Here is a 26,728-nt window from a genome sequence, read left to right as displayed (position 1 = left end):
AAAGAATTGGTGAAAGTGTGGTAGAAATTCAGGTGGAAGGTGAAAGACTGAATGAATGAACAGATCCACCAAAGAAAGAGCATGTTGGCAGTCAGATTTTTACCTTTTCTCAGTCAAGGTATCAGCTTGAAGCTTTACTTTATCCTGTTCCTTGCTTTTTTTCAACCTGTCTCTTTCTGGAGCCCATTCCTGCAAGACAGAAAATAGGAGATGAGCATGGTTACCCTCTATAATGCACCCACACAAACACTCAGGCAATGATAATTCACATACCTCAAACTGTGGCCAGTGTGTGGTCATGCCAGGTCCATTCTTATTCTTCCACCAACGCAAGTCATCCTGTTCACTAATGGCCATGATTGTCTGATGAAGCTCATTGTAGACAGCCTGGACACTGAACAAAGAGAGAGACAGAGAGATAGAGAGGGGACACCTACTGTTTAAGGGAAATGGTGATAACAAAACCTGGGCATTACAGAAAAAAATAGGAAAAAGCAAGACGGAAGTCAATGAGGGGATGTACTTGGAAAAGGACACGACTTCAGCTTTGGAGCTCTCTAGCATTTAATTAGCATATGCATGACTGCAAATAATCTGGAAGGACTAGCAGAAGCTAATGTTTAAATTTCTGAACACAGGAGTGGAAAGTTAAGCCAATCTTTAGCCAATCATCTTTCATGGCATATTATACCTTTAACCAAAAGGAGATTCTGAGTTATTGTAAGGAAAGAAAGTTTGGCCTGATCAGGTTTTTGTTTGAAATATATTTATATTTAATTAAGTGATATGTATTTGCTAATGAAGCTGGTTGTGAGTATTCTAAATTCTACAATGATTGTGTATCCTTAAAGGGGTATTTCTTCTAAATTTGTATTGTACTGTTTTAATTTTTCCTCAATTTCCAGTACATCTTGGTTTGTTGATATCCTTTATATTATTCTCTTTATGACTGTAATTTACTTTTTCTGTGAGTAATTACTGTTCAGCCATTCATTTTCAGAACCTGCTTATTTTAGTGCAGAATTATGGTAGTATGATCAATTGTGTTTTTGTCTCTGTAGTGGACTGGCCTCAAACAATGAATGTGTAAGAGAATGTGCATGAGACTGCAGAGTACTGAACTATTATTTTGCTACTTTTATTAATATTAATAACTGCAATAATCACAAATTAAATTTAGGGCCAGGGGCATCTTACAGGGTCTCAGTTTCTGTATTTCTGAATTAGATTAAAATGCATAATGGCTTAATTAATCTATTTCCATAGCTGCCTACTCCATTACAACGTCAAAAAGCTCCAAAGCCTTTCCCAGAAGCATCACATGTAAAGTAGGATCAATTTCTTATTTGGTATACTGGTCCATCCCAGGACACATTTACACACTCACGCTCATTCATACTGAGTCAACATGCATATCTTGGAACATGTAAAGAAAACCACTTGGAACAATATCATCCAGATCCTGAAACAGACACTAAGTCTCATACATAAAGGAAGAAAGAATAAGCTACACACAAATGGCACCCATCTTGACTTGAACTAGGAAGAACTAAGCACACTACATGCTACACACTCAATATTATCAATTGATGTATGCTCATAGCTTATAGCTCATTGCATCATAGAAAATAAATATTGTGCATGAGTTTTGAAACTTGTTTATTTATACACTTCATAATAGGTTTTCAACAAAATATTAGGTATTAATCCAGTAACGATGAAGTGGATTTTAAATTATGATATGTTATTAGGCATACAATATCTCCTATTATTTACTTGGTCACTATAAAATGCAGCTTCATTTATATAAATTTAATTATTTGCAGATTTCTTGACTATGTAAGTGCAATGCCAGATTATAATAATGAAGACTAGGATGCAAAGAGGTGTATTCAAAACTAGGCAATCAACTTTGGTTTGAAATCTGTGGAAAACAGACTCATATAGTATTTTATTTCACCATGCCTTCCATTGACAAGAGTAGGAAATAAATATTAAATGCAGGAATAATCTGTACATACAATTCTGTTGATATTATCTTAATTATTTCATTTGGCTTTAATATTTTTATTAATTTATATCTTTATATGCATTTAATATTTATATTGCTTCTTATTAGTTTTGTTAGTTTCTACTTTGTTTTTGAGGTGTTTGAACAAATTTCTATTTTAATATGTGATACAGTAGTTCTGTATTTAGTGAGTGGCATAATCTATTCTTGCATTTTACCTTGAGAGTTGTCACGGGGCATGTGCCTGCACACGGTGAGAAGCACTGTGCAAGAACAAAGTAGTTTCTACTATTGTAATATATTTCTGAGGTGGCAATGATAGACCAGCCATCCAGCTCTGTGAAGAGGATTACTTGTGTTCTATTTTGTGTATTGTATGTACTATATTTTTTGATACCCAACCTACCTGAAAGGGGTTCTCTCACTGAATTGCCTTTCCCAACATCTTTTCTATTTTTTCCTAGAAGCTTTTTTGGGATTAATTCTTGGGGGCTGTCTTAATCAGCAGCACCAGTATTAGTCTAATAGCTACTTTTCTGGTTCTCCTGATTAGCCAGTGGCCAGGAGGAATGCCAAGGCACTAGCTACATATAAACATTCACTCCTCAGGGCAGCTGGCACTGACTTGCTGTAAGCGTGGGAAGAGTGGGTAGGAGGTATGAGGAGAGGGCCTCTGAAAGATCACCTTACTCTTAGCCAGCGGCATGAACCCTGTCCTTTACTGTCCTATCACTGATGCAGGAATTTTGTCTGTCAGCAGTTTCAGTAGCAGCTCTGGTGGTAGATTGGAAATAGTCTGCTGAAACTGCCTCCAGCTGGGAAACACTGGAAAGGCTTTATCTATAAGGTGTGGCAATGGTGGCTCATAACATGCCTACTTGCAGCATGTGATAGCCCTCTTCCTTTCTTCTGGTGACATTCAAGGCGTTATGCAAACTGTGTGCTAAGCTTTTAATGAATGTCTGTTAAATGAGACCTAATCAAGCACTGTGACACCTGGACCATGTTGGATAAAAGTGTGCCTACTTACTACTGTCAAATTGTAACACTTCATATTATTTGTCAGAGGGTTTAAACAAATTTGTAAAAATATACTAGCCATAATTACAGTTTTCTCATTTCAAATTTTGCATTATGTTTTCCATAAATATAAACAAGTATATTTGTAAAGTTCTAGTGAACTTTTACACAACATGTTTGTTGGAGTCAACATAGTTTGTTTCCTCTGTTGGGAAATTATGAAGCAAATCTCTCACCCACAGTTTTTTCATATTGATAGTGTCACAATGGTTGATTTTTTTGAAAGAAATTATGAGGTGTTATTTTGAGTATAGCTAGATAGATAGATATGCTATGTTGATGTCATTAGAGTATTCAGAAATGATTTGATCAAATTTGACTTTCAAATCCTTTAGACTTCACACGCATTCTGGTAGCAAATAAAGAGATCTAGAATGTCACAGACATAAAGGAAGATGAGCTTTTGTAATAATTTAAATATACTAACTACATATTACTCAAATACAGTACATAGAAAAAGATTTCACCTCCTTGGAAGTTTTCACATTTTACTATTATACAACACTGAATCACAGTAAATTTAATTTGGCTTTTTTACAATGATCAACAGAAAAAGACATTTTAATGTCAAAGAGAACATAGATCTCTGCTAAGTGGTTTTAAAATCATTACAAATTCAAAACACAAAATAATTCCCCAGCACAGATTCTACTATAGAATGTCCACAAGGCGGTGGGTGGCTAGTTGGCCATGGCCTCTAGAACTGTGACTGTGTCTGAGTTGGCTTTGACTTTCTCTCTTACAATTGACCATGGATCCACCAGCCGCTTACTCCCCCAGTGTTACTGACTACAGTTTTTGTTTTCTTCTCTTCCTTTGCTAACTGGCCAAATTACAACATTTAATGAACTGACAGGTGTTGTTGGTCTGCATCTATGTCAGACAGTTTCAAACTACTTTGTTTTCTAGTGTGCTTAAACAAATCTCTTTCTTTATGTGTACTTATTCTGTAATTAATAATTTGTAAACTACTTTAAAATAGCATTTTACCTGAGAACATGTTGCAGTGCTTGGCAACAAACTAAATGGAACTGAAAAGAACTGATTGCATAAGTATTCACCCAATTTAATGTGACACACCTAAATCATCACTGGTGCTGCCAATTAGTTTTAGATGTCACATCATTAGTTAAATGGGTATCACCTGTTTGTTGTCAAGGGAAGTCAACAAACTAGTATAAATCCTCCTGTAACTGGAAGGGCCAACATTTGCTGAGTTAGTGTCGTAGTCTATCCTACACAGTGAAGACAAACAACACTCCAAGCAACAAGATGAAATGGAGATTGAAACGCACAAGTCAGGGAATGGATACAAGAAAATATCCAATAATTGAATATTGTTTGGACTACAGTTAAAATCAATCATTTAGAAATGGAAACAGCATGGCACAGCTGTAAATCTGCTCTTCAAGAAGGAGATTACACATATACACAATCAAAAGACTTATTATAACTCTGAAGGAGTTACAAGCTACAGTGGTAGAGATTGGAAAGACTGTGAATACAGCAATCTGACACACAAAATAAAGAAACACACACATACACACACACACAGAACATTTCATCTAGAATTTGCCAAAAGGCACACCGACTCTGACTTCAACTGGAAGAAGATTTATGGTCTGTGGCTATTACACTAAACGCCATATTTCGCATAAGTCAAACAATGCACATCATCAAAAATACATCATCCCCACCAATAAGCATGAAGTTGGGAGCATTATGCTGTGTGGATGTTTCTCTGCAGCAAGCCATGGAAGGTCTGTGACGTAAGAGGTTGAAATTATTGTAGTAAAACCTGATGAGTCTGCAGGAAATCTGCAACTTAGGAAACAATTTGTTTACCAACAAGATATTCACCCCAAGCATAAAGTCAAAACTACATAGGAATTATTTAAAAACTATATCTATCCACATTTATAAAAGGTTAAGTGCATGTGCATTCATTTGGTTGCTATGTCTCTGTCATTCCAACTGATAGCACATCACAAACATCTGTAGTAATATTACAAATGCTTGTGATGTGCCATATGTTGGAATGACAAATGCAATGCATTTTGTTTACTACATGCATTACAAAATACATTTCAATAGATAGTTAACTACAAACATTAACACTGAGATCTATGTTGATCCGTTAGATTTCAACCAGTCTTAGATGGGTAGCACAGCTAGTATATCTACAGTACACTATAAAACAATAAAACATTTGCACCCGGCATCCATAACCAGGTTTAATGTCATCTGGCATCCATAAGATGACAGCAATGTCTGATGAACAAAGGTAAAATGAAGCACAAAGAAAGTGAGATGTAAGGGACTGCATATCCAATGAACAGAGGTTCCTAAGTGCATAATGTGATCGAAAAAGACAAACTTACAATTGAACCATTGTGCCCATTTTAATAAACAGGCATTTCACAATGCTAGTTGTTAATGTCCTTGAGTGGCCAAGACAGATTCCAAATCTTATTATGTGATATCATCTACTGTTAAATTCTGCTCTGTACTTGTAATATTTTTATTTTACTGTTATACTGTATTGAAGATTTATTCTATTCTATGTATTGTATTGACCCCCTCCTCTTTGACACCCACTGCATGCCCAACCTACCTGGAAAGGGGTCTCTCTTTGAACTGACTTTCTCAAGGTTTCTTCCATTTTTTTCCTTTCTTTGGGCGGAGTTTTTCCTTGTCTTAGTGAGTGAAGGTGGGGGGAATTGGGGGCTATGGGGCTGTCAAGAGCCAGGGCCTGTTAAAGCCCATTGTGGCACTTCTTGTGTGATTTTGTGCTATATAAAAATAAAAATATACAATCTGACAGAGCTTGAACAGTTTTATAAAGAGCTGCTCTCTGCACACTCAACGTGGACCAGGCCAGCTGAAAGATGTATTGAACGGTATGTAACAGACAGCTGGGATTCTTACCTGGCCGGGATGCCTCCATAACGGAAGGACCGGGGGAATGAGCTTGCACATGGCAATACCTCTCCCAGATCAAACTGAGGGCAGCCCTCCTGGCTTGCAACAGGACTATGAGCTTGGAGCATGAAAGCTCAACTCTGTTGGGGTCCATGGAGAATGGCCGAGCCCTCCTTTGCAGGGCTGACACCACATGTGGAAGTGTGGCTGGAAAGAGCTTAAGGAACACCTGGAGCACTTCCGGGTGCACTATAAAGGGAGCCGCCTCACTCCATTCAGGGAGCCAGAGACAGGGATGGAGGACAAAGTTTGCGGGAGGAGGAGTGGTGGCAGACAAGAGACAGAAGTGAGAGAAAGGAAGAAAGAAGGACTGTGATTTGTGTATTTAGTGCTTATTGTTATGTACTACATAAGGTGGGAAATGAAACAAAAGCGTTTCCTACTCTTAATAAATACGTGTTATGTGCTGGACTTGGGCTTTGTGTTTGTTGTGTCTGGGGTTTGGGGAGCTGTACGCCCCTGGTGTCCACAGGCATCATCAGCCAAATCTACAATGTTCCTGCTGTCCTTGTCAAAACTTAACCCAGAAAGCGGTTCATGACAAGCAAATATAGAGGACTGACAATACGTTCCACTCAGCTGTCAAGGTCAAGAGGCTAGCTTGGACATCGACACAAATTGATGAATATCCACAAGTCTGATCTGCAATAGAAATAAAATCTTGTAGTACTTCTTTATATTCCCTGCTCTGTCCCCCAGTTAATACAAACTACCGTCATTACACTAAAATTCCAATTACCTTTCATTCTCTCAGAATAGGGAACAAATGTAGTAAACAATTTAAGACAGAGAAGCTTTTATCTGTTGCACCTCTGCATAACAATCGCTTTTTTTCACCCTTTCAAACATATATACTATTCAATGTCTACAAAATGTCTGGGATTAAAACACTTAGAGACCTGTACCCAGATAATTTGTTTGCATTCTACAAACAATTACACTTCAAATACAACTTCTCATCAACACAATTCTTCCATTACTTTCAAGCTAGAAACTGCTAAAACAGAACCTGCCCAATCTTTCTCACCTTCCACCTTGTTCTATTCCAGAAGAATTATTGATCAGTCTTGATTATTCAGACAGCATCTCTACAATTTATAAAAATATTTTGATGTCCCTTCCTTTCAAAGACCCCATAGAACATTGGGGAAAGGATCTCTCACCCAATATTTCAGAAAAGGAGTAGAAGGCAGCCATGCACAGAACACACTCAAGCTCTATATGTGCAAAGCATTCAGTCAGTCTGCTTATAATTATCTTGTTTAAAGTTGTCCAAAATTTTTCCAGGGCAGAATTCAACCTATGAATGTTAAAATCTAGCTCCAGCCTCACTCGGCCACATGTTCTGGGTATGCATCAAATTAACAACATTTTGGATGAAAAAAATCTTTGCATGCTTATTAGACAGCCTTGGTGTCACAATCACTCCTAACCCATTAGAAGCTGTGTCTGGTGTACTTCCATACAGCCTTAAAGTGGAGAAGGACAAACAAACTGTAATTTCCTTTACTACACTAAAAGCATGTAGACTACTATTCTATACTATTCTATATTCTACTATTCTACTATACTATTCTATACTACTTTAAATTGGAAAAAATCTAATTCTCACTTAGATGATCTGTTCAAAACTTTTTTAAAAAAATTGGCAGGATCTAATCAATTACATTTTACAATAAGCTTCCATTTCAGGGAAAAGAATACCCTTCTTTTCTTGCTCCTTTTATACAGTAGCTTCGGTTGCTGGCTCCTCTTTGTTTTTCTTGGGTGGGGGCCAAATTTTGCTTTGATTTGTTAAATTTGTCTTGACTGTAAGGAATGTTATCTGTTTCTAATTAAAATCAATATAAATATATAAAAAAGATCTGCAAAAAATTGTGTCTTGATGCTGACTGTCAATCCTCTAGGTCATTAAATTCGACAGCTGTGGCCACTGTAAATGTCATACACTATAAAGACCTGTACCACAAGCTCAACATGCTCAAAGGCACAAACATGATCTATCATATCAATATGACACAAATAACAAATAACAAATAACAAAATGAAAGACCACCAAGTTCTGTGCAACACACCCACCATCCTGAAAAGGTTGAGCAAACATTTCTCAAAAGCTTGTCACAAGGAAGTTCCATGCCCACTGATGCAAGCCACAGACCCACTCCCAGGACCAGTGCCGGCTATCACCATTCAAGAAGTTGAGGATGCCATTGGAAAGATGAAGAATACAAAAGCAATTGGCCCCAACAATATTCTAGCCAAAGTGTTGAAGATGCTTGGGCGGTAAGGTGAAGAACTTCTGACAACAGTGTTCAATAGCAATGTTGAAAACAGCATTCCCCAAACAATCCATTCAACATGCATTATTGTTCAAATTCAGAAGTGGAGAATGTTCAAATTATAGCCTCATCATTCCAATAGCACATATACAAGTTGATGGGCAAGACAAAACTACCCAGTTCAGATCACTTGGCTCACTCGTCTGCACAGATGGTGACACTATACCAGACACCCGTACATGTGTCAGTGCTTATGGATCAAATAGTGAAAGTCCTTCAACCTTAAGGCAAAGATCTGCAAAACAGTCTTCAGTCCAGTTGCCCTGTATGGATCAGAATGCTGGCCAGCGACGACAAAACACGGAGATATGCATGCTCCAGTGGATTCTTGGCCTGACTTGTCTTGATTTTGTCACCAAAGAGGATGCAAGCAAAATAACAGGAATAGAATTGAACACTAAATGCTCAAAAACCAGCTGTGTTGGTATAGCCATGTTGTCAAAAGTGACAATCATACAGTGGCAAACACAGCACTATGTCTAACCCCAAAAGGAAAATGCTTATACAGGTGACCAAAAAAATGATATGCAGCAAGTGGAAAGTGGACGCTGCCCCCAAAATACACTGGATCAGAAGAAATGATGACAATCGTGCTCCAAAGCAGACCCTGCACCTATAGTAAGCAGGATATACACTAAGAAGTGATGATTCAATGCCATAACATATTAAAATGTGAAAACTTTTATTATCCTCAATGGGGTGAATAGTTTTCTGTAAACACTGTATGACTTACTTTGTTTATAATATGAAATATGATGATTTATTTATAATAATTAAAATTGACATAATATGAAATAATTAAAATGAATAGGATTTAATGTAAAATGTTACTATCAAGAGATTTCTCATGGTTTGATATTATTTCTATTATCAAGGTAGCTTAATCATGTTCAAGTATACAATTACTATTAATAAATTTAGATATAAAATTAATATGTAAATAGCTAATAAATATAATATTAAATGGAAACTGTCTATGTTGCAATAGTTTCTCTAAGTACTTTTTTTTTTCCTTCAACATCACAAATACAGATGTGTTAAGTTAACTGGCACCTCTAAATTGGCCCTTATCCAGTCGGAATTTGGTCGGACATTCACAATCCTGTAAAGGACTGAGCAGGTGAGAAAAAAGATGGCATAATGATTATTATTTCAAATAGTTATAAATGTAGAAAGTATAGGTTAAGTTTATGTCCATGCTGAAAAACAATAAAAGTAAATCTAGGAGAACACAGTTTCAGCAGTATAGTCTTCATCAAGTGGTACCTAACCTTCTTTTCTATTTAATGTAATGTTGGAATAACTTTTACCTATTATTTTATTTAGTACATGTAAGCCAACACAGTCTTTCAGTAATTTCATGGTAGACATCAGATTTAGAGTGGATTCAGCAAATATTCATTCCCCTTCACTTTTTACTGTTTCAGCCTTGTGCCTAAATCATTTAAATTATTTTTTTCCACATTAAGCAGTACAGAGTGTTACTTGATCAGGAAAAATAATGAATTTAAGTGATTTTAGAACTAGGCTGAAACATAGAGTAGTGTAAAAAAAAGAGAAGGGGTCAGAATACTTTCTGAACCCACTGTACTGTTTATTGTTCACTTTTTATGAATAAGTAAGGAACTCAAGGAGTCAGAATTGCACAAATTGTTACCAACTATTACATCAGGGGAGGCTGTATAAGAAACAATTATAATAATGGTAATTACAATTAGTATTAATACATTTTTAAAGAAGCATTTAAGATATTTAATGAACATTTTTTACTGTGTTCTATTTGTTAGGAGAATGTTTAAATGTACTAGACAAGCAGAGAAGTTATGTTTTTAACCACACACTGGTAGGGAAGGAAGATTCCAGTAGCCAAAAAGAGTTACTTATCCCACGACTTTGAAGATCTCAAGAAATACCTGTTTTATTGACTCCTGTGTTACTTAACCTCATAATAATTCTCACTTGAAATCAGAGTACAGGTGAATTATTTGGGCCAGTTCCAGACCTTTCATTGGTAGTCACATCCAGGTGGCTGTGAATGGAAAGGAATGCCTGCTTCAGGAAGCTGATCCTCTTCTGCTCCATCTCCTGACTTTTCTCGAATACTGTTTCCATCTCTTCCATGTACCTTGGGGCATAGCGGCTAACATCCTCCAGTACTTTCTCATAGCGGGCACGCATCTGTGTCACACAAAAGAGGGCCATATATTTTATCCCTATAGTATGATTTTCTAAACCCTAACATCACTAAGTATATATTAACATTGCTTTTTTATTATCTCCTCTGTTTTTATTATCTAAATCACTCATCTGGCACTTCATTACCCTTTATAGCCTGTACCTTTAAGAGATATATTACTGACTTTCTACTTCATTTTACACCTGTTAAACTGTTTCTAGATCCACTGTGAGTGGTATCCCTCTTCCTAAATCTCCTTCCTCCTATATTGCTCAGTCTTTATATCCCGGGAATGAGAGAAATCACATGTTGACGATATCTGTACACTTGAGAGTAACTTCTGCTTCGTAGAGGACATGACAAGAACATACTCAACTACTCCACATGTTAAAGGTGGTAATCACCAAGTCCATCATAAAATCATGGTCATACTAGAGTATTATAAATACAAATGTGAGGCTATATGTCTGACAGTAAAAGTCTGACTGAAACCAGACCTCACAGCATGAAGATTGTCCTTCAAGTCCTTGAATGGCCGAATTAAAGTCCAAACCACAACCTAATTGAAATGCAGGGTCGGAATCGTAAGAAAGCTAAGAAAAATCTGTGCTGATCTCATGGTGTTCCCACTAAACAAACTTTAAAAATTAAAAATTCTGCCTGTAGAGACAAGATACAGTACGTACAAGACATTATAGCCAGGTATATCTTCTGCTCAAAGGACAGCACTAGAATAATTTTTTTGGAGTGTTAAAGTTCAATTTCATAGCCAAATAAGCTTTTTGTGGCAATCGCTGCCTACAACTCCCTTCAGAATCTGCCCATAAAGATTCATTGGACCTAGCAATAAAGTCCAAACTACAGAGTCTACCTTTAGCCTACAGTTTGGTATATCTTAGGTGTCCTATGTGCCTCTTTTACAAAGCTGTGATATTTTTTATTTTATTTATTCCTTCCAGAAATTTAATAGTCTTGAAAAAAGTATTTTGTTGAAAGGTTCCCTACGAAAGGCCAGATATAATGTACTGTAAGTCATAAGGTGGGTTTGGCTACTTAGATTTTACATTTTGTTTTACATTTTTTTGTTTAGTAGATGCTTTCATCCAAGCCAACTTGCAAAAGTGGTCAATATTTTTGAGTAAACAGAGGTCTGGGGGACTGTTTGAAAACCAATGTAACAGAACAAAGTTACAAAATTGATCATTACAAGTGAAGAGCTCAGAACAGAAAGCAAGCAAGTTACAATTCCTAGGTAACAATAACCTAAAAACTAATTCACAAGAGTCTTACCGCTTCTTTAAAATGGTAAGGGAGTCCGAATTTTGAATGGAAGTGGGCAGCTCATTCCACCAGCCTGGAGCGACACATGGAAAGAGCCTGGACTGACATTTGATACCACACAAAGGCTCAAAATAACAAAAGACCTGGCTGATCAAGAAGGACCATATGACCTCAGAATTTTCTCCACACACACATATACACTGCTCAAAAAATGAAAGGAACACTTTTTAATCAGAATATAGCATCAAGTCAATTAAACTTCTGGGATATCGATGTGGTCAGTTAAGTAGCAGAACGGATTGTTAATCAGTTTCAGCTGCTTTGGTGTGAATTAAATTAACAACAGGTGCACTAGTGGGGCAACAATGAGACGACCCCCAAAACAGAAATGGTTTAACAGGTGGAGGCCACTGACATTTTTCCCTTCTCATCTTTCCTGACTGTTTTTTCACTAGTTTTGCATTTGGCTACTGTCAGTGTCACTACTGGTAGCATGAGGCGATACCTGGACCCTACAGAGGTTGCATGGGTAGTCCAACTTTCCAGGATGGCACATCAATATGTCCCACTGCCAGAAGGTTTGCTGTGTCTCCCAGCACAGTCTCAATGGCATGGAGGAGATTCCAGGAGACAGGTAGTTACTCTAGGAGAGCTGGACAGAGCCGTAGAAGGCCCTTAACCTATCAGCAGGACCGGTACCTGCTCCTTTGGGCAAGAAGGAACAGGACGAGAACTGGCAGAGCCCTACAAAACGACCTCCAGCAGACCACTGGTGTGAATGTCTCTGACCAAACAATCATAAAAAGATTTCATGAGGGTGGCCTGAGGGCCTGACGTCCTCTAGAGGGCCCTGTGCTCAATGCTTGGCACCGTGGAGCTCAATTGGCATTTGCCATAGAGTACCAGAATTGGCAGGTCCACCACTGGTGCCTTGTGCTTTTCACAGATGAGAGCAGGTTCACCCTGAGCACATGTGACAGATGTGAAAGGGTCTGGAGAAGCCGTTGAGAACATTATGCTGCCTGTAACATTGTTCAGCAAGACCGGTTTGGTGGTGGATCGGGGATCTCAGGAGGCATATCCATGTTGGGATGCACAGACCTCTGCAGGCTAGACACCAGCACCTTGACTGCAATTAGGTATTGGAATGAAATCCTTGGACCCATTGTCAGACCCTATGCTGGTGCAGTGAGTCCTGGGTTCCACCTGGAGCACGATCATGCCTGGCTTCATGTCGCGAGAGTATGCAAGCAGGTCCTGGAGGATGAAGGAATTGATACTATTGACTGGCCCCCACGCTTGCCTGACCTAAATCCAATAGAATTCCTCTGAGAGATTATATTTTGGTCCATCCGATGCCGCCAGATTGTACCTCAGACTGTCCAGGAGCTCAGTGATGCCCTGGTCCGGAACTGGGAGGAGATCCCCCAGGACGACATCTGTCGTCTCATTAGGAGCATGCCCTGATGTTGTCAGGCATGCATACAAGCACGTGGGGGCCATAAAAAATGTTGAGTACAATTTTGAGTTGCTGCAATGAAATTTCAGCAAAATGGACTAGCTTGCCACATCATTTTTTCACTTTCATTATTGGGGTGCCTTTGAATTCAGCCCTCTGTAGGTTGATAATTTTCATTTCCATCAAATTATGTGCATGGTATTGGAGATCCTATAGCAAGGATAGAAGGGTGAGGCACTCCCTTTGACTAATATCCTTAAATATATCACACATTTACATGACAGAGTCACAAAAATTCTGCTTATCTTTAAAGAAAAAATGATGCATTCACAAGAAGTACAGGCTAAACCTTCCATGAGTTCTATCCCAGGGAATGAGTCACGTTTCTTATTCCTACCAGTGATTCTAAATTATTGGCCCATTAGCAAGGACCCTATGAGATAGAAGAGAGGAAAGGACTGATAGACAATCTGGTGAAACAAACAAATTGTTGACTTCCCAAGCATGGTTATCACATCAATTTTCTGAAATCATTGAGGGAAAAGGAGCCAGATCCTTAATCCAGCCAGCTACTCTCCCTCTTTATCCATAGGGATTTATTAAACTTTGGGCCTAATTTGATGTCCTAACAATAGCTGGAGCTTGAAGCAGCCCACGCAGGACCTCACTGATTGCATATAACATTAGTATTGTGTTCTCCTATTTGGTTTGCACAGGGCACCAGCCACCTTCCAACATCTGGTGGATAATGTGGTACGGCCCTACAATTCCTATAGTGTCGCCTACCTGGATGATGTGGTCAGCAATTCAGGCATATGACAGGTGCACGTGCCGCATGCTAAAACAGCCCTCACACTTTTCGAAGCTTGGCTCCAGAAAAAAAAAAAAGATACTTTGGGATAACACAGGCCCAATATTTAGGGTACATGGTAGGGGGAAGGATTGTTCAACCACAGTGCTGTAAAGTCTCTACTAGTGAAACAGGACAAACTTTAAAAATCAATAAACAAACAGGTATCACTAGCTAAGTGGAGGCAAGGTCCGCTCCAAAACGTGGTGAGAGATAGAGCAATTCGAACCGAGGCTGGAGCGTGAGTGAGGAAGGCCCCATCCAGCACCTCACTCCTGACGTCACACTTCCTCCCCCCCTCAGCCCGCAGTCTCTGCCTCGGATTAGCATGAATATATTGCTCCTGCAAGTGAACTATGATTCTTACTGTAATGACAGAAGTCACAAAATCAACCGGAATGTTCAAGAAAATTCCAGAAAAGAAACGGAATTGAATCCGTTAAGTAATGCTCTCGATCGCTACCTAAGTGGATGTAAGATACGCCCTGAGGTTGGCGCGTGAGTGAGGAGGGCTCTGCCCCCCACCCTTCGGCTTGCTGCTTGTCTCTTGGATTCGCACAAATAAATCATCACCGCAAGCAAACTATGATACTTAGCACATTGAGAAAAATCAACTGGAATGTTGAAGCAAATTATAGTAAAAAACCCGATCTAAATGCATTAAGTAGTTCTATATATATATATATATATATATATATATATATATATATATATATATATATATATATATATATATATATATATATATAGGGGAACCACAATTAATGAGAATTTTTGAGGGGGGGCTCCGGGGTTGTTAATTTTGACGTTTGCCATTAACTGTGTGTACTAGACTGCATTCTGCATCATTTGGCCAAAGGGCTTTGTAGTGTAGCAGGTCCAGTTTTAAATAAATAATCACCACTCTCTTTGCTTACCGATGGAGCGTGGTAGTGTGGCTGAAGCGGTTCTCAGGGCGATTCGCGGTATGGGCGTTTCTCACCTAAGTGCACAGGTGGGAAACAGTCCGCATCCGTGATTGTTTCTGGGGCTACTGATTTGCCACAGCTGCCATGCCCTCTAGATAAATAGAAGCGCGAGTCAGCTATGGGGAGGAAAGGAAAGAAAATGGAAAGAGAAAGAATGGGAGGTGGTAGGAGAAGGCAGGAAGCAGGTGGAGAGAGCTGGAGTGAGGGAGAAGAAGAGCGAGCGAGCGAGGAGAGCAAGCAAGAGCAGGCTCGATCAATGGAGAGCAGGGAGCTGGGAGGTGAGCCCTCGAGGGGAGTGTTTGGCCAACACTCAAAGGGGCTAAAGAAAGCGTTCGCTCCAGCTGAGTGATTATGGAGCTGGAGTGACCTGTAGAGAAGATGACTGACCGCTGAAAGGAGCAGGAGTCGAGGAGGCTTTGGGTGTTGATTCCCAGTGTGAGTGCCCTGGCCACTGGAGAAGAAACCCAAGTCTCGGTCCGGTTTGGAGCCCGATGTAGCCAATGATCGGAGGGCTACCGAACCCGTGTGAAAGGCAGCTGTTCCTGCAGGTAGGCGATTCTCCTGTCATGAAGCCCAGATGGGTGAAGCAGGGGAGCCGCCAGGTAAAAGAAGACACCGGGCTTTGTTGTTTTAACGGATTGCTTCATATGCTATTTTAACCTCATTGTTTTTAGAAGATTTTTTCTTTACTTATTTATTGACTTATTAAAGGCACTGCATTTTATTTAATTTGAACATTGTTTTTGTTGTTGATTTTAATAAAAGCACTTTACACTTTTGCACCATCCCCTTGCTTTGTTGTGCCTCACTGCTAAGCTCATCGGTAACATGACCAACAGTGTAGGGTTCAAGGGCTCCTGGACAGACGATGGGAGCATGCAATGAACCCGCATCATCACAGGCTTCCTTGGGGAAAGGTCTGTAAGGTCAGTGTAAGTCTTTCCTTGAGCCCCTTTTACCATCTTCGTTGATTTTGTGATGGCAGAATAACATGTTTGCATCAAGTTTTGTTTCCTTTTGGGGAAAACAGCAGCAGAAGCTGACACAATGCTTCGAGAGGACTTCAAAGAAGAAGCTTTGAGTCAGGCAAGTGTTTTTATCTTTTATATTTAAGGTGTTGACCCACTGAAACATTCTGTAGGCAATAATCAAGATTTTGAACTTAATACATGCCGCAACAGGAAGCCAGTGTATATGAAAGAAAAGTAGGAAAAGATGCAGGTCAAATACAGACAAATAATCAGTACCATGAGTACCATACTCTGAATCGGTGCGCAGCCGAGTGTGAAGCGGCTGGGATGGAAATCAGCACCTCCAAATCCGAGACCATGGTCCTCTGCCGGAAAAGGGTGGAGTGCCCTCTCAGGGTTGGGAGCAAGATCCTGTCCGAAGTGGAGGAGTTCAATTATCTCGGGGTCTTGTTCACGAGTGAGGGAAGAATGGAGCATGAGATTGACAGGCGGATAGGTGCGGCATTGGCAAGTGATGTGGGCTCTGCATCCGTCTGTCGTGGTGAAAAAGGAGCTGAGCCGTAAGGCAAAGCTCTCAATTAATCCCATCGATCTATGTTCCTACCCTCACCTATGGTCATGAGCAATGGGTAGTGACCGAAAGAACAAGATCGCAAATACAAGCGGCTGAAATGAGTTTCCTCCGCAGGGTGTCTGGGCTTTCCCTTAAAGATAGGGTGAGAAGCTCAGTCATCCGGGAGGGGCTCAGAGTAGAGCCGCTGCTCCTCTGCATCGAGAGAAGTCAGATGAGGTGGCTGGGACATCTGATCAGGATGCCTCCTGGACGCCTCCCTGGTGAGGTGTTCCGGGCATGTCCAACCGGGAGGAGGCACTGGGGAAGACCCAAGACACGCTAGAGGGACTACGTCTCCCGGCTGACCTGGGAACGCCTCGGGATCTCCCTGGAAGAGCTAGAAGAAGTGGCTGGGGAGAGGGAAGTCTGGGCAACTCTGCTCAAGCTGCTGCCCCCGCAACTCGACCTTGGATAAGTGGAAGAGAATGGATGGATGGATGAACACAGTAACATTTAGAGAGAGTGGTTGATGACATTTGTGTGCACTAGTGTCAACAAGTTTACACTGTAATGTCACTTAGGAGCCACTCTACTTAGTGTTACTCTGCTATATCCGTGTGACATATTGGACTTTATTAGCTCAGTAATATACAGGACTTGAATGCAACACTATCGCACATAAAAGCAGATATTTCTATCTTCATCTACAGCATGTTCTATCAACAAAACCACAAACACTGACTTAAGCCTTCATTTGAGACATACTTAAAAAATATCATGCCACCAATTTTGACTTGCCTTCAAAGACTCTTGGCTACAGTGTTCTCGTTCCTCTTGGATCTTCTTTTGCTTCTCAATAGAGACATCTGGGTTCCCTTTGGCATGATTTTCACGCATAGAAGCTTGGTGCTCACGACGACTGGCCTTGTGAAATGCTGAACGGGCTTTTTCCAGCTGAACAACATGAAAGAAACAGATAATAAATCACTGGATTTTTATGTACCTATTTAAAGTACTGTATTTGGAGTTACTTGTTTTATAAAATGTTATTTTCAGAGGCTTTTTAAGAATTATATACTAAAAGAATTAAATTCAGTTTAATTTATTCTTCCCATTAGACAAGCTCAGAGTATTGTATCTATTTATAAAATACATTTACATTTTAAAATATAAGGAGTACCATAAGTACCATGGAGATAATACACAAAAAATACAGGCTCAAATTTTTATAATATTTTCAAGGTTCTTCAGGTGCTTATGGCCCGTTATAGCTCATAAAGTAAGTAAAGTGAATGAAGGTAACTACGTTGCAAGTTCAGAGCAAATGTAGTAAAAAAAAAATAAGACAAAGCAACATTGAAAAACATACACTGTATATAGCATCTGTTTATATATTTAGATGTAATGTTGTTTTTAACTGTAATAATATATGTAAGTAAAAATGTAGAGTACATTAAGTTAAGACCCGCAGTTCTTGGGCAAAGTCAAAATTTCATTGAGCTGAACCAGCTGACCATTCATTACCTTACTGGGCATTCTAAAATATCATAAGGATTAAGGTACTGCATACTATTCCAATAAAATTCATACAGTGGTGCAATACTGGGTCTGGCAATAGTAATGTCATTGCCTCCATCATGGCTATGAGGACTAACTTGGTCAATGTAGTGACCTTACATTCTGCTATAAACTCTAATTTGCAAACCCATTTCCATCAATCTCAACAAACCACTACCTTACCTTCTTCAATTTCTTGGCCCAAGGCTTCTGTGCGCGTGCAAAACCAGCCTCCAAATCATGTGACTCACGGAAACCACCAAACAATTTTCGGTGAAACATCTCTCTCTGCCAAGTGCGCACACGGTCTCCATCCTCTGATACAAGTGAGCGACATATAGAGCCATGAAGCACAGTCAGCTTGTCAGCTGCTGTGAAAAAACATTGCCAGGCACGAAGGAGAGAGCCATACAAGGGGCCTGGTGGGTGGGGACAATAAAAAAAGAGAACAACAAGAGTTCAAGGAGGTGGCAGGACAAGATGCATGGGGTTGTGTGACTACACACAGCAAAGAGCACCTACAACAGAAAACACTGTCCTCTCTGCATCTGCATGACAATAGTCTTGGTCTGTTGTTCTTGATCCTACCTCTTAGGAGCTAGGCTATTTGTAATTTCTTTACACATATGATCCAACTTCTGCATTGCTCTTCATCCTTTGTCAAAACCACAAAAATAACTCTGAAAGCACAATACTTAAATGCTCACTGGAATCCACCAGAGGTCTCCACTTTGATGTCCATTCACTTAACTGCTGGGCATACTGCCTCTCGATTTTTGCCCGATCCTGGAAGCAGGCGATGACTTCATTGCAGGTGTGGTATGCATCATCAAAGCGCTTCACAGTGACCTGGTAGTTACCGGGCTGAAAGACACAAAAATATGATCGCTAGTATTCTCTGTGATATAGTATTTCATTGTGTCATCTAAAGTACTGTATACTCTTAACCGTACACATAACTGTCATAAACTACAAATGCATTGCAGAGAAAAAGACAACATACATAAAAGCAAACTGTTAACTTATGAGTATATATAGCACTTTCATAATGAAGATCTTAAAAAAACAGTAACAAATGTATAGAAAAAATATAATACAAAAATAAAGAGTATGTATTGGGCAATTTCAAAATGATTCAAGTCATTTCTATTCTAGGATAAATTGTTGAAGTGTCTACAGTTTGTCATGTTGATATGTACATAATGCATCTCTAATACATCTCAACAATAACTTTCAGACAAATTTATTTTATGCTCACATGAAACCTTTAACTTTGATACCCTTTTTTTTTTATTTCATTGACATAATAAAACTGGAGAGGAAGCCTAAAGAAAGCAATAAATCCCTGAGCCAAATTTTAAAAGAAAAATTCATATAAACATCTTGTGTGTTTCTGTTCATCAAAATGAAAAAATGGAGAGAAGCAGAATTCCTTTAACATATAGTAATAATTTCTGCTAATCAAATCTATATGGGAATTCTCTGTTCCTATAATCCCACACTGTGAGCCATACAACTTCTGAAGCCATATTCGCCCCTTACAGAGTTCTGAGAGGGGGACAAATCTATGCAGGTAGCCCAGGGTGCAAAGAATGAATTGGCCATGGAAGAGACACCAGAGTAATCCAGGGAACAGTCAAAAATGGGCACATTCATAACACATTAGAGTCATCAAGTAGCATGTGCCTATACCCTTTAAAAACCTAAGCATGCACATAGAGATTATATGTGTCACCGTGCTGAAAATTCAACTTGGGACCCTATAGCTCTGAGATACCACAATTAACCACTGTGCTTCTCTCATTAATTACAGTTATACCGTAATTTGAGTGGTCTATATCACTGGCTGTAGTAAATGTCAACCAAATCACTTTCAATATGAGCACTGTTCCACATAGTTTTCTGTGAATGTACAGTGCAACCGGAAAGTATTCACAGTGCATCACTTTTTCCACATTTTGTTATGTTACAGCCTTATTCCAAAATGGATTAAATTCATTTTTTTCCTCAGAATTCTACACACAACACCCTATAATGACAATGTGAAAAAAGTTTAAGGTTTTTGCAAATTTATTAAAAATAAAAAACTGAGAAATCACATGTACATAAGTATTCACAGCCGCTCAATACTTTGTCGATGCACCTTTGGCAGCAATTACAGCCTCAAGTCTTTTTGAATATGATGCCACAAGCTTGGCACACCTATCCTTGGCCAGTTTCGCCCATTCCTCTTTGCAGTACCTCTCAAGCTCCATCAGGTTGGATGGGAAGCGTCGGTGCACAGCCATTTTAAGATCTCTCTAGAGATGTTCAATCAGATTCAAGTCTGGGCTCTGGCTGGGCCACTCAAGGACATTCACAGAGTTGTCCTGAAGCCACTCCGTTGATATCTTGGCCCCAGTCTGAGGTCAACAGCACTCTGATGCAGGTTTTCATCCAGGATGTCTCTGTACATTGCTGCAGTCATCTTTCCCTTTATCCTGACTAGTCTCCCAGTTCCTGCTGCTGAAAAACATCCCCATAGCATGATTCTGCCACCAGCATGCTTCACTGTAGGGATGGTATTGGCCTGGTGATGAGCGGTGCCTGGTTTCCTCAAAACATGACGCCTGGCATTCACACCAAAGAGTTCAATCTTTGTCTCATCAGACTAGAGAATTTTGTTTCTCATGATATGAGAGTCCTTCAGGTGCCTTTTGGCAAACTCCAGGCGGGCTGCCACGTACCTTTTACTAAGAATTGGCTTCCGTCTGGCCACTCTGCCATACAGGCCTGATTGGTGGACTGCTGCAGAGATGGTTGTCCTTCTGGAAGGTTCTCCTCTCTCCACAGAGGACCTCTGACAGAGTGACCATCGGGTTTGTGCTCTGACATGAACTGTCAACTGTGGGACTTTATACATAGACAGTTGTGTGCCTTTCCAAATCATGTCCAATGAACTGAATTTACCACAGGTGGACTCCAATTAAGTTGCAGAAACATCTCAAGGATGATCAGGGGAAACAGGATGCACCTGAGCTCAGTTTTGAGCTTCATTGCAAAGGCTGTGAATACTTATGTACATGTGCTTTCTCAATTTTTATTTTAATAAATTTGCAAAAATCTCAAGTAAACTTTTTTCACATTGTCATTATGGGGTGTTGTGTGTAGAATTCTGAGGAAAAAAATGAATTTAATCCATTTTGGCATAAGGCTGTAACATACCAAAATGTGGAAAAAGTGATGCACTGTGAATACTTTCTGTATGCACTGTATAAAAACCTATCAAAAGTCTGGCATATTCACTTCAGAAAGAGAATGCATTGCAGTTACCAGGAACCTCTAGAACATTAGAACAATCTAAATGAGAACAGGCCTTTCGGCCAGCAAAGCTTTCCAGCCCTATCCACTTAATTCTTCCAAAATAACTTCATGTCTAGTTTTGAAGTCCTACTGTCTACCACACTACTTGGTAGCTTACGTGTCTATAGTTCTCTCTGTAAAGGAAACTTCCTAATGTCTGTGTGAAATTTACCCTTAACAAGTTAACAGCTGTGTCCCCATGTCCTTAATTATCCATCCATCCATTTTCTAACCCGCTGAATCCAAACACAGGGTCACGGGGGTCTGCTGGAGCCAATCCCAGCCAACACAGGGCACAAAGTAGGAATCCAATCCCGGGCAGGGTGCCAACCCACCACAGGACACACACAAACACACCCACACACCAAGGCCAATTTAGAATTGCCAATCCACCTAACCTGCATGTCTTTGGACTGTGGGAGGAAACCGAGCGCCCGGAGGAAACCCACGCAGACATGGGGAGAACATGCAAACTCCACGCAGGGAGGACCCGGGAAGCGAACCCAGGTCTCCTAACTGCGAGGCAGCAGCGCTACCACTGCGCCACCGTGCCGCCCTGTCCTTAATTAACTAATTTTAAAATAAAAGTCTTGATGCATTGTACTAATTCCCTTTTCAATTTTAAACACTTCAATCATGTCACCTCTTAATCTTCTTTTGCTTAAACTGTAAAGGCTCAGCTCTGTAATTTTTCCACATCATTCATTCCCTATAGCCTTGGAATCAGACTAGTCACTCTTCTCTGGAATTTTTCTAGAGCTGCTATGTCCTTTTTATAGCCTGGAGACCAAAACCACATACAGTACTCCAAATGAGGCCTCACCAGGGAGTTACAAAGCATGGCCATAACCTCCTTGGACTTGTACTCTACACATCATGCTATATAACCTAACATTCTGTTGGCCTTCTTAATGGCTTCTGAACACTGTCTGGAAGTTGATAGTGTCGAATCCACTAACACTTTTAAGTCATTCTCATAAGGTGTACTTTTGATTTTCAGACCTCCCATTGTGTATTCAAACATTTTTACTTCCTACATATAATACTTCACATTTACTGACATTAAATTTCATCTGTCACAAATTTGACCAAGTCAGCCTGTCCAACTCCCTCTGTAATGATTCAATGGATTCCAGATTATCTGCCAATTCATCTATCTTGGTATTATCTGCAAACTTAAACAGCTTGCTACTTATATTCCTATCCAAATCATTTATATATATATATATATATATATATATATATATATATATTAAAAATAGCAGTGGCCCTAGCACTGACCCCTGTTTAACACCACTCCTAACATCAGCCAATTATGATAGGTTTCTACCCTCTGCTTCCTGTGCCTGAGCCAATTTGGCACCCATCTACAAGCAACACCCTGAACTCCCACTTCTTTTTGTTTGGCACTCAACCTTCTATGTGGCACCTTATCAAATGGTTTCTGAAGGTCAAGATAAGTAATATCACATGCTCCACTTTGATCATATCCTTTTGTTTTTTCCTCACAGAATTCCAGCATGTTGGTAAAACATGACCTCCCTCTTTTGAATCCATGATGACTGTTCAGTAAAACGCCCGTTCTTGTCATGTGTTGCTAAATCTATCCTTAATAAATCCTTCCATTAATTAATTGCACTTGCTGACTCCAAATCTGAAAACCATTTTTTCCAGCACGTCCCATTTTTAAGTTATGATGTTCCAGGTCTTGAACAACTAGGGTGTCTGGACAGTAAAGGTGATGTGTTTCAGCATTTAAGAAATAAGTTTAGTCTCGAGAAAAGTGAAGCCAAAATTAAGGAAGGTGTTTTTGTTGGCCCTGAAATCCGTGAACTGATGCTTGACGATGAGTTCAAAAGAAAAATGAAGCTAACTGAATCAGCACCCTCATTCGTGATGGTTGTCCAGAATTTTCTTGACAGTCACAGAGCAGAGAAATATGCTGAACTTGTGGAGAATATGCTGAAAGTATTTTAGCTTATGGCAACCAGAATGTTACTGAAGACACATTTTTTTTACATTCTCATCTCGACTTTTTACCACCAAATCTAAGCGATGTCAGAGATGAGCATGGGGAAAGATTTCATCAAGATACAAAGGTGATAGAAAACCAATATCAGGGAAAATTTACTCCAAGCAATTGCCTCAGACAAATTTGAGCACCCTGACCTCATTTTTATATTGAGGTAAATTAACATAAACATGTTTTAAAGTGTCTCTGGTATCATCTTCTAGTTTGTTTTCATAGTAAACACATTCAAACAATTTTGGTGGGACAGAGTTCAAACTCTAGATACTGTTTAGATATTATATTGATATTTAAAAGTGTCAAAATGGCAATGATGTGTATCTCAAAAATATGATGTGCTAGCTTAATTCCAATTTCATATATGAAATCAGTGTAGAAAACTTAATAGAGAGCTAGTCTGAAGTTCCCAGTAGCAAACAAAAGATATTTTTTTGCAGACCAGTGTATCCCTCTGTAAACTTGCCATTTTAATATTAGTAAAAAGATTTGCATTGAAATTAGTCTGCGTGGGCAGTCAAAACACACTCCTAAAATAAAGCCTCTTTCCCCAAATGCTTTCCAGGCTAAGCGAGATGTCCTCATTGTCTAACAGAATAGGACTTGTGTTTAAATTCTCTTTGACTTAAACAGCAACCCACCTGCTTTTCTGATTTGCTGTCCTTCCTAAAAATGTGTATCCCTGTATGTTATACTCATCCTCTTCTTTGTTATTTAGCCAGGTTTCTTTTATTGCTATAGTATCGTAACTATGCTCTGCTACACACAACTCCAACTCACTAAACTTATTTTTGATACTTCTAGCATTAAGGCAAACTGTTTTTAATTTGTAACTCATTTTACGTTTGCATTTAAATGTTGGGATATAAATTACATTACTATGCACTTTTATTTTTACAGCATTGTTTGTTCCTTCATGTACAGTTCTAAACCTAGTCTGTCATAAACAATCCCCTACCCCATATCCTAGTTTAACCAATCCTTCACTAACCTACGCATACACCTCCCCAACATACTGGTGTCCCTCCATTTCAGATGTAACCTGTCACTGAGGAACAGGTCCCATCTGTTCCAAAAGGAGTCCCAATGTCCCTCAAACCTATACCTTTTAACCTACACCAAGATGTAAGCTACGCATTAAGCCTTCTAATCTCCTCAGATTTACCAGGATCGAAGTATGGTACAGGAATAACTTTGCAGAATACTACCTCGTTAGTTCTGCTACTCAGCCTGGCAACTAAACTCTTTAAATTTGGATTGCAGAACCCTTGTATAAGTCATTTGTTCCAACATGGACAATGACCACAAGATTCAACCCTTTCTCTGGCCAAGAGCCTATCAACCAATCCAGGGAAGTCTCCAACCTTTGCACCTGGAAGGCAACGCACCTAGTGAGATTGTCTGTCTCTTGAGCAAACCTGTGTTTCAGTCCTCCTAATGGCTGAGTCCACAACTTTCACTAACTTGCAGAAGATTGGCTACTCCAAACCATTCTCTAAAAAGTCCAACATCTGACAGGACTTGCATTGCACTGGCCTAATTGTTAAAATTTGACTGTGAATTACTAACACTTTCTTTTAACTAAAATTAAATGATTTAACTTAAATGGTAAAACAAAAATTGGCGTCTTACTGCTATTAGCCTGCTTATGTGCAGTGGAGCTCTACTCTTTACCACAATGAAGTAAGACACTACCTTTTTTCCCCACTAAGGAATTGTTATTTCTGTTACTTATAACTATTTGTCACTACAAGCCATTTATTTACTTACTGAGATGCCTGTGTCAGCTTCTGCTGCTTACTGCCCTGCCTCATTGACTTTAGTTTGAATATAAATAACATGTACAAGTACAAGGTCACAATATAGTAAGACCATTAGAACCATAGGCCCAGGGGTATATCGGTCATGTATGTCACACAGTATCCATAAGCCACCTCACTGTGAGTGGCCATGTCCAAATCTATTGCTTGGGAGTTGGTGGGAGTGTGATATATCTAAGGTGATCCCAACTAGTTAAGGTTTACCATTTGCATACAAACCATTTACATAAATTACCACATTATTACATATTAAATATTTAAAGACAACCATCCGTCTATCACTCCCAATCTGATGGTCTACTTGAACATATCAACTAGTACAGAGAAATGTTAAAGAAGGCATCCAAAGGCATACACAGGGATTTCGCCTTTTGAATTACTTTATAGGAAGCAACCTTCAGGGAATCCTTGATTTAATCAGGAGGGGTGGGAGTGACCAATATACCAATCAGACCAATATTCTTGAACATGTCACCCCTTTATACAACCTATTTGAAAAGCTGCACCTCATTGTGTGTGAAAATGCTAAAAAAAAAAGCCCAGCGAAACAGACTAGGTTCTATGATCATAAAGCACATTTCTGTGAATTCCAGAGCAATAGAATGGTGTACCGTGTTAGCCATAGATTGATACAGGAGAAAGTAGGGTGAAATGACACCTTTTATTTGCTAACTAAATAGATACTAGTGAATATATGGCTTGCTTTTCTTGTAAACTGATACTGTATACCTGGTTCTGCTCTCAGTCCAGGATCCCAGTTTTGACCCTCTGTCGGAAGCTGTCTATATATCTGTCCAGAGTGGGGTTTCTTCCGGGTTTTGGTGTCCATGTGGGTATTTTGGTGGAATTATTGTATCAGCTCATGCTTGCTTCCTATGTATTACTGTCCTCCTTATTATGGAAGAATTCTTTAAGTCTGAGCATTCTGAAAAATTCTTCCATATCACTGCAGTGTCTGATTTTGTCGATAGGTTTAGCTGGACAGAATGAGAGGCCCTTTGAGAGCACTGACATCTCATTTTCGTTCGGTGGGTAGGAAGAAAGATTAACAATACAGGTCTGGTGCTCCATGTTTATTGATAATGTGGGTAAGCGTCCAGCTTTCTCTCTCAGTCTTTTTAGCTTTTTCTGTTTGTTTTTGATCAGAAGTCTCTGGAGTCTCTTTTAATATAATTGCAGCTATTTAACCATATCTTGCAAGTTCTTCTCCAGGAGAAGAATGAAGTTGTAGACCTCTTCTTGGATATTCTTTTTTTAGTTAGCCAATAGAAAGTGTCATTTCACCCTACTTTCTTCTGTGAATTCCAGAGTTA

The 26,728-nt window shown here is 39.4% G+C and overlaps 1 protein-coding gene across 2 annotated transcripts in view; it reads right to left on the bottom strand.

Annotated features, from left to right (window-relative positions):
- si:ch211-51c14.1 (protein kinase C and casein kinase substrate in neurons protein 3) overlaps positions 1-26,728 on the bottom strand; it is a 60,624-nt gene that overhangs the window by 17,895 nt on the left and 16,001 nt on the right. For both annotated transcript variants that reach the window (XM_039774258.1, XM_039774259.1), the window contains exons 3-8: positions 18,935-19,091; positions 18,411-18,646; positions 17,469-17,624; positions 10,415-10,590; positions 274-394; positions 104-189 (exon numbers count right to left, since the gene is read on the bottom strand). In XM_039774258.1, the coding sequence (XP_039630192.1) occupies positions 104-189; positions 274-394; positions 10,415-10,590; positions 17,469-17,624; positions 18,411-18,646; positions 18,935-19,091 (932 nt within the window). The remainder of the gene's footprint in view (positions 1-103; positions 190-273; positions 395-10,414; positions 10,591-17,468; positions 17,625-18,410; positions 18,647-18,934; positions 19,092-26,728) is intronic.

Source organism: Polypterus senegalus, chromosome 13 (genome assembly GCF_016835505.1).
Source record: "Polypterus senegalus isolate Bchr_013 chromosome 13, ASM1683550v1, whole genome shotgun sequence".
NCBI lineage: Eukaryota > Metazoa > Chordata > Cladistia > Polypteriformes > Polypteridae > Polypterus > Polypterus senegalus.
Note: the sequence above shows the minus strand (reverse complement) of the source record. Positions and strands in the feature narration are given on the sequence as shown.